The sequence below is a fragment of the Fukomys damarensis genome, unplaced genomic scaffold (genome assembly GCF_012274545.1).
Source record: "Fukomys damarensis isolate Sample0158 unplaced genomic scaffold, DMR_v1.0_HiC HiC_scaffold_15, whole genome shotgun sequence".
Taxonomy (NCBI): Eukaryota; Metazoa; Chordata; class Mammalia; order Rodentia; family Bathyergidae; genus Fukomys; species Fukomys damarensis.
Genome location: NW_022900927.1, coordinates 37,004,954 through 37,020,862, shown reverse-complemented (window position 1 = coordinate 37,020,862; position 15,909 = coordinate 37,004,954). Strand labels below are relative to the sequence as shown.

The 15,909-nt window shown below is 35.7% G+C and overlaps 1 protein-coding gene across 1 annotated transcript in view; it reads right to left on the bottom strand.

The window, feature by feature from the left end:
* Positions 1–15,909, bottom strand: part of Trhde (thyrotropin releasing hormone degrading enzyme) — a 388,565-nt gene that overhangs the window by 182,595 nt on the left and 190,061 nt on the right. Inside the window, exon 4 of the mRNA XM_033763780.1 lies at positions 594–748. Coding sequence (XP_033619671.1) covers positions 594–748 — 155 coding nt within the window. The remainder of the gene's footprint in view (positions 1–593; positions 749–15,909) is intronic.

Below are 15,909 nucleotides of genomic sequence, written 5' to 3'. Positions count from 1 at the left end.
ATTAATTGTATCATGGCTTCACTACACAGTTGGCTAATTTACATATGAATTTCTAAATATGCCAAGCAAAAAATTATCAATCATTTGAGAACAAAGAGTCCACGACTGAGTTAGTGCAAAGACTTCCTAAGTTTCTATGTGATGGGAAAGGGGGAATAACAAATTGATTTCAGCAAAAGCAAATTTTGACATGTACACAAAACTCAGCTGCATCGTGCAACAGTGCAATAAATCATTGCTATCACTGGTCTTACAATATATGCACACTAATAATCACAAGAAAATAAAGCAAGGTTGATAAGAAATAGCAACCAGATATTCCCTCCAAAGGGATGGCTGTGAGGTCACCACACCATCGCACACTTCAACTAGACTGAATAACAATTCCTTATTGAATTTGATCTGTGCATTCATTTCTGTTTGTGATGTCGCTTGAAAAAAACAATGTATCTTCAGAGGAAAAAAAAACTACACAGTGTTTCAAATAAAACTTAATAGGGAGGATAATTTAGTTCCTAATCTAGGTATCTGAAATCATTCTACATTCTCAATAGTTTGCATGTTATACTTATACCTGATCCTTTTTCTCATACCTGGTGACATATCTCATGAACAATGACCATGGTGACATCCAGCAAATAAGAAATAGATGAAACACTGGGATCCAGCAGTATTCTTTGTTCCACAAAAATACTTAGTCCCCAGTTCTCCATAGCAGCATACGGATGCTTAGGCACAGCTAAAAGATCTAGAAATAGAATAAAACAGTTCCAAAGACTTTAACAAAGATACCAGATTCTATATTTCATAATCTAAAAAAGTCCAGAAATCCTAACTAGAAGGGATACTTGCTCTTTCTCAGAATTTTTTTTGGGGGGTGGTAATTTAAACAACCTTCCATTTCTATATAACTGCAGAAATACAGGCTATCACTATAAATACTGTTCATATCTATTTATCACAGTTCATTTTCACACCTGGCACTATAGGTACCTGGAAGTATCAGCACCATTATTGATGGGCCCATCCTAATAAGTTTCAGAAAGTCGAGCAAATCAAATGCAGCAGGAGCCCACAGAGGAAAAGGCATTGTGCCTTCTATTGAAACTATGCTCAGCTCAATGCAATAAATACTATATTCTTTTACTCCAACATTTTCAAAAGAATACATTTTATATTCATATAAAAATGGAGTGTCGTTCTTCTAATTGCTTAAATTCTAGTATGTTTTCCAGGTCTGTTTAAACTAAAATGTCACATGTAAATTTAACTGTGACTGTGGATACAATGGCAAAAGGAGTGCAGCGGGGACCCATGGGCTTTGGTCTGGCCCCACTACCATCAACTACACACATGCCACAGTAAATCACTTAACTTCTCAAGACCACAATTCCCTTGCCCATAAAATAAGGTTATTGGCCTTATCTCTAAAATGCCTTCCAGTTCAAGAAAAAATCTATGATTAGGCCTTTCTCAAATTGGCACTTATTTTTAAAGGTTATAGAGGTATTATCAATTTATGGTTAGAATAACAAAAAAAAAAGCCCATGTTTTGATATATTCCCTCTGCTCCAGATACTAGCAGTGATAAATAAAATATTAAAAATAAAACTAAAAAACATCTCCAGGCTCAAAAATAAACCTCTCTGTGGACCAGAAATGGTGCAGAAATGCAAAGTGGTGATTGCATGTGAAGCCACAAGCCTGCTGGGTCCTGGCTCCAGAAGCAGGCAGAGGCAGCTGGGATCTGGCTCCTGCAGAATTTACCACAGCCAAGAGGACTAAAGCCAAGCTGACTGTTCAATGCCAGGGGTTGAGGTAGGGCATGCACGCTCATGAAAAAAAGGCTGAAAATAGCTAGTGCTCATTGCTTCTTGGGAAAGCTAACAAGTGGCAGGGCACAGATATGAATCCAGCAACACGGTACCTGTACCTCTTCCCTCAATAATAATGACATAGTGCCCACAGTCTCTGAAACAAAAGTTCCACATTTCAGTATAAACCTGGAATGACTTCCCAGGGTGCCACAGAAAAGCTGCACAAGAATGCTCATTGTAGGATTGTTTGTAAAAGTTAAAAGGGAAAATTAAATCCCTTTTAGGAAGATAATAGGCAAAGAAACTATGAAAGAGCTGTATAAAGAAATTTATATATATATACTCGATAGCAAAGTAAGAGATCTCACCACTAAATTCTAATAATACAAATATCAGCATGAACAATCTAAGAAACATAATACTGAGGAAAGCAGTAAGGTGTAAATGACCCATGCTATATACTACATGAAAATAAGCAGAATAAGAAGAACGCAGAGAAATCAGGCCTAGGTAACAGAGACTCACACATGAATATATATATACTCGATAGCAAAGTAAGAGATCTCACCACTAAATTCTAATAATACAAATATCAGCATGAACAATCTAAGAAACATAATACTGAGGAAAGCAGTAAGGTGTAAATGACCCATGCTATATACTACATGAAAATAAGCAGAATAAGAAGAACGCAGAGAAATCAGGCCTAGGTAACAGAGACTCACACATGAATAAACACAGAGATGGTTAATCATGATAAAATGCACATGCAAATATAGCAAAAATGAAGACTAAATTCCTGATCCTGTTTGCTTCAAGCAGAAAGGAGAACAAGGGGTGAAGGGTGGTCCCTTCAAAGCTGGCAATGGGTACATGGGTAACAGTTTACTTTTTGTTCTCTTATTTATGCTTTAACTACTTCATAATAAGTAAAAGAATAAAATAACAACCAGTCTTAAAGAAATGTTAATTTTCACTTATTCATTCAACAGATGTCATATATTAAATCAGTCAAATACTCCCTTGTGTTTTACTCTATTTTAGATGAAGAACAAAGGTGTGACAGCTACAACAGAAAGAAAGAAAACTATAAAAGATAAAAGGTGTAAAGGGAGGGCAAAAACATTAATTTTGTTGGGAGATTCTTGAAAAAGATGGTGTTTGAATTGGACTTCAAAAGATTAAGAGGATGGCAACAGACAGGGAGAAGAAAGCAGCCTAGGAAATAAAAAGAATATAGATGTGTTCAGTGCATGCACCAGTTCCCCATGACGAATATAGTCATTATGAACAGCTAACGTGTTAATAAAATTTTTTTTAACTTTTAAAAAATAATCAGTGCATTCATGTGTACAACAAGTATTTACTGAGTATCTCCTTTGCTTCCTGCAAGTACAGCTTTGTTATGCCTTTTGAGCTCATTGCTCCTTGCCCCTGTGGTGCTTATGATCACAGGTAGATAGGAGGTGGAGGTCAATTAACAAGGAATACCTGAGTGACAAATTTAGTAAAAGATACATGTTACCAAAAAACACATGTATAATATAATGGCTGGTGACTGAATGGCTATACTGTGGTACAGGCAAGATCTTCAAAGAAAATCATATGCCAGCTGAGATGTGATTGCTGTGGAAGTCAGCTGTCTCAAAGACCTGTGTGAGTAAATTCTGACAAGAGGGGACCAACAACAACCCCATATACCTAAGGTGGACAGAAGACAAGTGTGTTGGGCAAACAGAAAGGAGTCCGGTGTAGATGATCCATGTGAAAGGGAAGATAGAATCCCACGCACAGATACAAATTGGAAAAAGTACGTAACAATTAGATACTCTTCTACTTTAGATTTTAGCTTAAGACCTGGACTAAATTTCAATAGACAACACAATCATCATGTGTCAACTTTGTCTGTCACCGGCAGATAGTGAAGGCAGTAGCAGGCCTGGTGTGATTTATATGCAAGTGAGAGTGGACTTAATAATGATTCTTTAAAACTAAGCCTGTTGATGAAGCAGATGAAGCTTTGTATTATGTAGTCTTTCAAGAGCAGAGAGTAGCCACGTCCTCTAGAGAAGGCAAGCAAATCAGTCCACACATTAGAATTTGGATTGGCTTAAATGGCACGGAGAGAAGACTCCAAACATCTGAACCCAATACAGAGTCTAGGATTTTAAAATAAAAAGAGATATGCATTTAGGGTGCAATCTTCAGATAGCAAAAGCCTACCTCAAGAGCATAAAATCTTGTACAGTGAAGGAGCAATTGCAGATGTGTGCCAAAGTTATCAGACATTGGTAACCTAAGCAAGCAAAAAATTACATATTGGTATCCGGAACTATTGAAGGCAGGAAGGACCCATGTGAGTAACAAGATTACAGATCAACCAAATAAGGACTCATCAGCAAATGGCACCATATTTAGATAAAGTGATTAAGGAATAGAATAAAACACAGGATTTTGTACTTTGGGGTGGCTTCTTAGATACAGAGAGGCTCTATAACAGATATGGGAAAACATGAATTATAAAGAGGGGAAAGTAAATTAACTACTGTATAAAAAATAATTATAAAAAATTTTGGAAAAATTTGATCAAATAACTATAGAGTGGTATTTTAATTTTTTCTCTATGCTTTTACAACTTAATGAACCTCATATGATAAGTTTTATGATTTAAGAACACTTGCATCAAGTATATATCTACACAAAGACATCACAAATATTTACAACAGCTTAATTTCCAAAAACTAAAAACTGGGAATAACTCAAATGACCATTAATAGCCAAAGAGATAAATTGTAGTTCATCCTCACCACAATAAAGAGAAATGAACTAGAGATACAGGCCACAACATGAAAAGACTATGAAGTTTTTAAAAATTTTAAGGAATGTATACTGTAAGGCTGATGTCATTCGCATACTTAAAATTCCTGAAAATGCAAACTAATTTGTAGTGTCAAAGAGCAGATTAGCAATCCCCTAAGGACAAAAATGAAAATGGTTACTTACAATAGAAACCTTTTGGAAGTAAGGCATCTATTCAGTATGGTGATAATTTCATATGTGTTAACATTTGGCAAAAGTTTTCAAATCATACACTTTACATATGATCAGTTTATTGTATATTACTATATCTCCGTGGAACTGCTAAAGAAAATCTTGGGATATTTTTAAAATTAAAATATTCTTATGTTTATTTGAAGTAGACAACAATCCTTCACAAATAATTAAATTATTTTAATTGTTGTAAATTAAATGAGTGAGACCATATCCATTAAAATGTTCACTCATAGCTCTTTAATTTGCCTTAAAAATAGAAGACAATCCATGTTCCAGAATCTAATTTACTTAGAAATTCAAAGAAAATCCCAGATAAAATTATGCACAGTAGTCTGCTTCCAATTAATTACCATAGCTTAAAAACTATAGAGAGGGAAAAATTTACATAATACTAGTGAATGTGATAACATAAATTAACATTAAAATTTAGCTTTCTCTCTCTACTTCTCTCCTCACCCTTAATGCACTAGTTTGCCAACTATCTCAATACTATGTTTAAAAAAGTTCTGAATGACTAAAGTTACAAAACCTCAAGGATACTTCTTGCTTTTTATCTTCTGAGACATCACTGAAAGTTGTACTAGGGATTGGTAAATAGAACAGGATACCATGCATTTCTACAGTTCTCAGATTAATCCTTCTTGTTTTTATTTTTTACTTTCTGCTTCATCTCTGACTTTAGAAATTCAAAGTTCCCAGGAATCTCATCTCTGGCTCGCATATTTTGTTTTGTTTTACCTATTTATTTGGTGCTATTTAAATATGCCCCATCCAAAATTCACATTAAAAAATCTCCAATATGGTGGAGTTAAAAGGTGGGATCTTTGGAAAACTGATGATGCTGTGAAAGACTCTGCCCTCATGAATGCATTAGTGCCTTGTGAAAGGGACGTGAGTTTAGCCCTTTTGTCATTTCCACCAGGTGAGGACATAGCTCTTTTCGTCTCTGAAGGATGCAGCAATGAGTCACCATCTTGGAAGCAGAAAGCAGACTTTACCAAACCCCAAATCTTCCAGTACTTTATTTTTAATTTCCTGGCATCCAGAACTATGAGAAACAAGTTTTTGTTATTTACAAAGTACCTAGTATCAGCCAGCTACTTTGTTATAATTACACAGCACAAATAGATGAAGATACTCTACTACTTATTATTTGAGTGTTATTATCTACTCTCGTCTATCATTTACCACCACATACATGCCTACAGCTCTCTTTGAGCTCTAAATAAAAATATCTAAGCATCTTACTGTAGAGCTTTATTTAATGGGCCCCCTAATGCTATACTATTTTCTTGAATAGGCCCCTCCCCTTGTAATCTGGCTTAAACATTAAGAAATCCTACACTTTTGCACTTTGGATAAAGATACCAAAATAATTGTCCTACTACCCTGAGACTACCACACAGGAGGAATCTGGAAACCATCCAGAAAGGTTCAACAAAATCAACAAGTGGAGCCAATCTGATTGTATGTACAACCAAAATCCAGCTGCCAATGGTAGAGGCAATAGTAACACAATTATACATCTAATGCATTACCTTGCCCACTGGAATACAATCTGTATAGTCTACATTATTTTCATGTGTGAGATCTGAAATATTCCCTAAGCACATATTATGTTCAGAGGTGGGGCTTGCGGAACGCGATCAGATCATGGGGGCATTATACTCATGAGTGAATTAATCCACAGATGAGTTCCACAGTTGAGTGTGCTGTTAGGAAGTGGGGCCCAAGAGAGTCCCTAAAACCTTCAGAACCTCAAAAACCTAGACTTCAGCCTTGAGGCTGAAAAAGGTCAGAAAGTCCAGGAAGACAAGAGGCTTAATGCAAAGGTAAGAATTATAAGTGCTCTCCCCAGCAATTGAGAAATATTATCCTTCCACACCTGGGCAGAGAATAGCCCTATTGCCAAACCTCTAGTATGATCAGAGGATGTAGTGTTGTCCTTAAAAGTAGAAGTAGCCCTTGGTTGGGTGTGGAACTTTTTTCTCTGAAACTATAAAGTGCTGTACATTGATACTAGAACTTCTGGTTTCAAAACGGGGTGGGAATCCTTATAAACGGGGTGGAGGAATCCTTAGACATTTTCCTTGGAAACAGTTGGTCTTTATTTTACCTGTACCTGTGCACCAGAGAAGGGGACTGATGAAGACCCTGCTCACCCAACTCGTATTCCAGCTTTGGCAAGATGAAGAGTTGGATGGTGTAGGGAGCCAGATAAATACAGCGCACAGAAAAATAAATCAACAATATGATATTAGATTGTGTTTGGGAATATAATGAAAGGAATGCAAAGCAATGTGAATGAGTAATAGAGTTAAAGAGAAGATACTTTAGGTTGAATGACCAGGAAAAGCATCCCTCAGGATACTGACATACAGCCAAAAATGCCAATCCAACCCATGAAACTAGAGCCATTTTCACCGAAATTGCTCTTTTCCAGTGCCCACTACAGCACTAAGAGCACGACTCATGTTCAAAAATTACATTTTAAATAAGTAAGTAGTTTGCTTTGATGACAAGAAATGCTAAACATAGCTTGTAATTCATTTTTCTTGTAATTACAAGCCAAGCAAATATATTCCTGTTTACCAATTACCATCCGTGAAATGGCCTTCCATTCTGCAGTTCTAGTCATCGAGTCCATGGATTTACTCTTTGCCATATGAAGGGCTCTGTTTGTCCTTTAAAGTAACTTCCTATTCCTAAATTAGCTTTCGTTTAGATGTACTCCATTCAGATTTACAGATAGGTTTTGAAATTTTTTTCCCTGATTCTTCCATCCCAAATCCACCTTGTTCTCAAATCTTTATGTTTCTGATCCAACTCTTTCTGGTTTTATCTTATTTTTCCACTTTATTTCAACCTCTACATTTTATCTTCATTATTGGTTTCCATCTGTACCCTAGCAACATTTTGATCACAATACAAATTATTTTTCTACCTATACTGCCCAGGCCTTCTTGGTCAAGGTCAGCGAATTTAATGTTTGTAGGTCAAGCTCTGGAGTCCATCCTCTGTGGGACCCAAACTCAAACCTAATACTAGCTGTGTAACTTTTGATCAGTCTCTCTCAATGGTCACTTTCTCATAAGTAAAATGAAGAATTTAATGGTAATTGTCTTTCAAGCTGCTGTGAAGATTAAATGTTAGACCTTGTAAAGCACTTAGTCCTAAGAAGAAAGCACCCTAAATCAATATTATTACCATTTGAGAATTTCTCCTTTTATTCCCACCTAAGGGAATTGAATGCATAACTTTAGAGACCTAAGCTAAAACAGGAAGAAGAAGCTTGTCTTTGAACAGAGATGAATTCTGGTTAATATGGCACACTGGGGATTTTAATTTATGAATTTAGACCAACATGGGTCCCATGTAAGAATGAGCCAAAAATATTATAGGGTTTGCTTTAATTATCACTAAATCAAATTTAAAAGTACAGTACATAAAACCCAGAAAGTTATATTTTGATTATACCATGACTAGCATTTGCAAAGGACACCACTCATGTATGTGAGGTTTTCCCAGGTCATATATAACTTATGCTTAAGTACAAAAATAAAACTTCTTGCCCAGAAGTTAATATATGTGATTAGTATATAAGTTGCATTTGAAATAGCAATAAGAAAATTGATAGATGTCGCCCATTTTTGAGACATAATATGAGAACAACAATCCTTTTTCTTTCTTTCAAGTGCACATTTTGAATTTTCATCTCACAGGTTGTATTCTGAATCTTTGCTTCTAGTTTGATTTGATAAAGAGGAGGTCAAACTTTGTTATTCTTGGAATACGTTCCTACCAAATCTAAGAATAAGTTATTCCTTCAAAGTTTTTAAATAAAACATACATTTTTTTCTGCTGGCTTTTCTGCTTGAGCACCTTCATTCTTAAGAATAAGTTATTCCTTCAAAGTTTTTAAATAAAACATACATTTTTTTCTGCTGGCTTTTCTACTTGAGCACCTTCATTCAAGAAAGAAAGAAAGAAGAAAGAAAGAAAGAAAGAAAGAAAGAAAGAAAGAAAGAAAGAAAGAAAGAAAGAAAGAAAGAAAGAAAGAAAGAAAGAAAGAAAGAAAGAAAGAAAGAAAGAAAAGAAAAGCTAGTTTCAGCTACGCATTTTGGCTGGTAACAGAATTTTCATCAGCACTACTTGTGCTCACAAGCTTGGCTTTTTAGTTCTCAAACCTTAGCATTCTCCTGAATTAGCATTAGGCCATCACGTGCAGTCAATGTTTTTGCTGATCCTCCTGCACACTCCCATTTTGCAATCACTTTGCCTCAACACTTACTGATTACCGTCAATTGCAAAGAAGAAACATTTTTCATGTCTTGCTTGATTTCCCTTTTCCCCAAAAAAGAACTTCTATGCCAGAGAACTTATCCCTATGCACAGGGAACATATGTCAGTCTCTTTCTTCATTTGTTTTTTGTTTGTTTGTTTTTAATACCAGGGACTGAACTCAGGTCCTTGTGCTTGCAAAGCAGGTGCCCCAACCACTGAGCTAAATCCCCGGCCCAATATGTCAGCCTCTTACCCATCTAATTTTTTAAAATTATGTCTACTTTAATTTCCATCATCACAGTGTACATTTTCTTTATTGTGTATCATGTATATTCAAAATTCATGGTCTTTTCTTTAAAAGATGATTACACATGAACACAAAAAAAACAGTAAATGACCTCAGCCATATCTGTTGGCAATAGGCCAAATTGAATAACTCTTGTAGTATAACAGGATTTTCCATTATCTAAGGACACAGAGATTGAATATAGAGGTTCCTCCTTAATAAAGTATGCAATTACAATGTATTTCGATTCATTCCAAAATTAATTGCTCATTACTTAATATAGTCCAAGCTAAACTAGATACTGGACATGTAAACCTTAAACAATAAAGACATGTTCTTCTTTAAAATTTTCACAGAGCTAAAAATCAATGAGGGATACAAACGAGATAAAAATCACACAATTACTAGACATGTATGAAGGTAATTTAATGCTATGAGGAGAGCTTGGTGGAATGGATGTAGCACAGAGAAGAGATTAAGAATACAAACTGAAGCTACGCCTGGTGACAAACACTTGTAATGACAGAACTCTGGGAGGCGGAGTCAAGAGGACTGCAAGTTTGAACCCAGCTTGGGCAATATATTGACGTAGCATAAATTCTCTCAAAAATTAAAAAGGGTTCTGCGATGGGGATGAGCTTAGTATGAAGGTTTTAGATTCAATACACAGTGCAAAAAAAATAAAAGAACATGAATTGAATTCTGCTACTTATGGAGCACATTGCTGATTGTCTTTTCCCTTCATTTTCCTCACCTGTAAAATGAAGATTAATAAAACTGCAAGTATGTCACATGATTATTATAATGATCTTTATGGGAACAAACTTCTCCAGGGTCTCACATTTTATGTAATTTATGAGTACAAATATTGACAATATTTTGTTCTGCACTATTTTTCTAATAATATTGTATGGCAGAAGCAGAGATAGTGCCCTCTTCAGAAGAAGGAGCCAGCACACATACCATGACCTGTAAACTAACCAGATGATGGGGATCAGGGCTATTTACATGTTATATAATCCATTGCATTTGTAGATATCACCTCCATATTCGCTGTATCACTCTTAGGAATTGAAACTCAGGGAACTGGCACCAAAATGTTAAGACTATGGCTACTGTTACAGATGCAACAATAAAGTCTTTTGCTTTTAAGCTAGGAGTCTTATGTCTTCCTCCAGCATTCATGAAAAAAATGGCAGGCTAATTCATTAAGACTGCAAACCAGTTAAAGTAAAATCTCTGACTCTTGATAGCTCTCACCTATATGAATGAATATATATGAGTTACTTAGAAAGAGTCTAGTAACAGTAAGTTCTCAATAATTATTAGACATTGTTGTAGACAGAAAAATGGCCCTCCAAAAACGTCCATTTCATCCTCCACAGAACTTGGTAACATATTAGTTTATTTGGTAAAGGAATTAAGGTTCCAAATAGAGTTAAGGCTTAAGAGCTGGCCTTCTGATGGGAAGAACATTCTGGATTATCCAGCCAGACTGAAAATGATCACAGGGGTCCAGAAAAATAAAAGCAGAAATGCAAAAGAGCCAGTGTTAGAGTAATGTAACACAAGAAACACCCTACCAGACACTGCTGGCTTCAAAGGTAAAAGAGGCACCATAAGCCAAAGAATGCAGGAAGTCTCTAGAAACTCTAAAAATAAAGAAAATTCAGAGAACTCTCTGAAAGTCTTCGGTAGAAGCAGAGTTAACTTCCAACTGTATAACTTTAAGAAAATAAATCAGTGTTGTTTTAAGGTATTAAGTATATGTTAATTTGTTACAGCATTCATAGGAAGTTAAAACAATTACCATCACCACCTTTATCATGATTATAGTTACTATATAAACTAAGTCACTAACTTTGTCATAAGAACGAGGAAAGGCTTCCCAGAAAATGTCAATGATGACATCAGTCACTGACTGACTAGGAGGTAGCCCAGGGAAAGTTTACTTTAGGCCAGTAATGTGTACAAATAAGTAAGAGAGAATATTGAAATTTCAGCAAACAAACAAAATGGATCAAAATGGCTAAATTATAGAGTGGCAGACATGGTGCTGGACATGGTGAATGGGAGTTGTTTCTGTAACATCTAAATTGACATATCTAATAAGAGCTAAACATAGACAGCTAATGTATCAGGCAAAGATGTGGGTGAAGGAACAAATTTCCGAGGTCATGAACGCTTAAATGGAGGTGAACACGTCTAATGCTGAGTGAGAGCAGGGCTAAGACAGATGCCTGAAGAGCACTGAGATTTCAGGCATAGGAAGGAGACTGACAGGGCAGGGCGACAATAGTTATTGGCAGAAGCCCACCTTAAGAGGGAAATAGAAAATTAAAATTAGAGAGAGAAGGAGAACTTGAATAGCGTGATATTACATCAGCCAGGATTGGTGATTCAACCAAAAAGGGAGAAAGAACTGTATCGTGGCTTAGATCTAAAAATGTCCCCCAAAGGTCTCCTATGTTTGGAAGGTCACCAGATCATGGGAGTGCTATACTCATCAGTGAAGGTATCTGCTGATGAGTTTGGCAGCTAAAGGTGCTGTGAGGAGGTGGAGCCTGGTTGGAGGAGGATTACAAGAAGGCTACTGTCCAGGCTCCTCCCTTCTCTCTCCTTCCTGGCCACCATAGTTTCAGCATCACTTCCTCTACCATGCCCCTCTGCCTTGCAGTTTTTGCCTTGGAGCTGACTAACCATGGACTGAAACTACGAACCAAAACAAAGCATTCCATCTTCAAGTAGTAGGTGTCATGTGTTTTGCGACAAAACACACGTTTTAGGACAAGTTGACAGTCTATGAATATTTTATGTATATTTATAAAGCACAAATAATGCATACTGAAAATAGTTATATTTGAATTAGTGTTCGCAAAAGTTACCATTTATTCTAATTTTCAACAGAATTTCAAAATAAATAAAGCATTTTAAACAAGTAGCCCCAAATTTAATCCTAAGTGTTAGAACCATCACCTGCTACAGGAAAAAACTCTACACCGTCTTCCCCCACCCCTATTATTTATGGAGAATAAGTCAGAAGACACACAGTAGATGTTTGAAATTGCAGATGATACAGAACCTTTATCTACTATGATTTTACTCTACATCTATATCTATGATAGTGTAATTTACAAATTAAGAATACTAACAACTTAAGATCAATAACCAATAATAAACCAATTAGAATATACTGTAATAAATGTTAAATAAATGTGGTTCTTTCGCTCTTAAATTATCTTTTTGTGCTATACTCACCTTTGTTTGTGCGATGATGCATCACCCTGCATCTTGAGATAATAATAACACCCACACGGTGATATGAAGTGATGTAAATGACGTAGACTTCGTGACATAGAGTCAGGTTACTTTGTAAAAGCTACACACAAGCACTGCCATACCTCTACAGGTGATCTATAACCCGGTGGCTAATAACTGATTAAGAGGCCAGTAAAATAAAATGAAGCCACTCGACAAAGAGGTTGTTTACTTCCCAGGTGGGGCAGAACAGGACAGCATGAAATGTTACAACACTACTCCAAATGGAATGCTACTTAAAACTTATGTATTGTTAATATCTGGAAATTTCCATTTAATATTTTCAGACATATTTGTCTAAAAGTAACTGAACCTGCACATAGCAAAACTATGATAAAGAAGAATTACTCTTCTCATTAATTAGCTGTTTCATCGACTGTTAGAGGGCCCATCCTACAGCATGGAACTCAGGAGTTTCTCTTATTTAAATGCCTGAGATAAGGGGGAGTTATGTTAGAGATTTGGATGGCTCTTCTACAATATTTAATTGACAGATTCACATTTCCAGCAGCAGAGAATATAAAAATAGTTCTATTTATAAATGTGTGCTCTCAACTCTTAAAATTTGGAGTTCTCAGTAAAAGTATTTCCAAATTCATATGTATTTTAGACAGTTGGAGTACAAAGTGGCTACTAGAAAAGAATCACTTACGAAGGTTGGGAAATGGAAACAAAGACTCCATGCCTTGAAGCCAGTTCTTCTTCGCATAAACTGCACTAGTACTACACACAATATTCAATAAAAAAACTATAGACATAATTCAAAGGAACCAATGTTAGCTTCCTGTTCAAAACTTTACTGCATTAATTTCAAACAAAATCAAATACTTGCTGAAGCCCCTGAGAAAAAATTCACCAGCATCCGGTAGTTGCTTTTTTATTTTTTATCATTTCTTCTTGCAGCACAAAGTATTACCTATGTTAACTGACATCTAAACAATGGATAGATTTTCGGAGCACTAATAATATAAGCAGAAGATACCGAAATTCACTGCGAATTTTAAAGGTTCCTAGGGAAAATCTCTGAGAGTGGGGTAAGGACGGTAGAGAGGAAAACTGAAGTTTTAAAAAAGTTAACAAAATAGTGCAACTATAAAAATAAAAAACAAAGGGCCAGGGATTTAGCTCAGTGGTTCCGTCACCGGCCTCTCAAGCACAAGGTCTTGAGTTCAATCCCTGGTACCAAAAAAAAAAAAAGAAAATTCATGATGACTTTTTTTGTTTTACCAAATTTTGACACTAAGACAAAGCTAATTTGCCTTTAAGGGAACTAAAAGAGAATCTCATCAAGTTAGTTCTTGGCCTGCATACTACAAAACAAAATATCTTTTTATAATCCAAACCTGTACATTAGCAATAAAAACAGCATAAAGTCACACATGTTATGAAAAAAAATGAATGGCATGCTCTATTTGGGCTGAATTACGTAGCAGCTGGGAAGCACTGATCAAAACATGAGCAATGTCCTCATTACTGAAGAACCTGATACTTTGTCATGAATATCTTCTTGAGAGTAGAAAGAAATTGGCTTTTCCAAATTTTTCCACAGAAGTTTCTGAGAGCTTCTATTCAGTACTTTTTTTTCAAAATGCATCACTAAACTTCCAAATATTTTCTAGTTCAAATTAGATCAAGAAATGAAGCCCAGAAATAGCTAATAAGGACCTCGAGACTGAACTGAACCATGTTCTGGGATCTAACATGCACCACAAAGTCATATCCTAAGGTGCATTTTGTAGGAAGAAAAAAATTATATTTGTAAAGAGGAAATGCTGAGAGGAGAGGATTTTTGGTTTTTGTACCCATCATAAGAATGTTGGTCATAATGTAAATACTCTGGGAATTCACATGATGAAAATTTGCTAGTGGCCATTTTCCTAACACTGCAGTTAATAGAGCATGAGAGTTCCAGAGCTCAAAGTGGCATGTAAGTGACCCCAGGGCACTTGTGGTACAGTCTACCATGAAGAAAAGGATAGCACCCTCCTCATTATGTGTTTCTTCTTGCTCTAACACAGTGTGTAAATCTTTTATTTGAACCCTTGCAATCTGTTTGAAGAGTTATTAAAATGAGGACCACTATTCTAATGTAAACACAATACAGAGTGCTGCACTAAAATGAAGAGGTCCAAAGACATGAAAACATCTTCCTGGGTTTTTCAGTAACATTTGGGATCTTCCAGTGCTGATGGGACATGGATCACTTCCTGCCTGGTGGGGAAGGCTTCAAAACATCTGGGATGTTGTAAGAGCTATCTCTTGAGGAGCTTGCGTTCACCTCTCTGGGTCTCATATATACACATACACAAGTGTACACACACGGTCAAATAACAACATTCAGTCAGTGACAGGTTGAATATTCTTCTATGATGGGTAGTCTTGTAAGCAAGATTATATCACATAGGAACAATCTGTCTATCTCAATTTGTGTAAGTACGTCTTGGTATGTACTCAAGCACATTTCTCAGGATGCGTCTTGGCATAATTGTGTTTGTAGATACGTGTATGTGTGTATATATCTACATAGAGGTAGATGGGTAGATATAGATCCATATAAACTCATTTCATATATGTATATATTTATTTACATAGTATGTATATCATATAAATATACATACTGAGTATGTATAGTGCGTAATATTACATATACACACAAACTAAGACTGTAAAAGATGTAGATAAAGATACATGGGATATCTATTTGGAAATAAATTCAATTGAATTTTGGAAAATTAGTTGAACGTTGTGATTCTGTAATTCTTAATTTACGCTAGCAGTTTCCTCTGTTTCTAGTCCTGTATAACTTCAGGCAATGGAAGGGTTAAAAACAGGTCACCATGGTGGGTTTTCTTTAAAAAGTTCAATTTAATCATGGTAGCTACTATCACTTTCCAAAAATCATTTGCCAGGTCTCTAAATTAGCGAGAAAAAGAGAATCCCTTTCATTTTTATTTTGACACTTCTATTACATCAGCGTGTTCAGCTCCTGACTTACTAATCTCTTCCAATGTTAAACTTTTACCATTTGTCAATGACTAGATATGTTGCTCCAACACTTCCATTTCTAATTAGAAACAAATCTATCCATTAAAGATATGGCACTCAATTCCAAATATATGTGATGATATTTCAGGAAAAATAATTTTTACA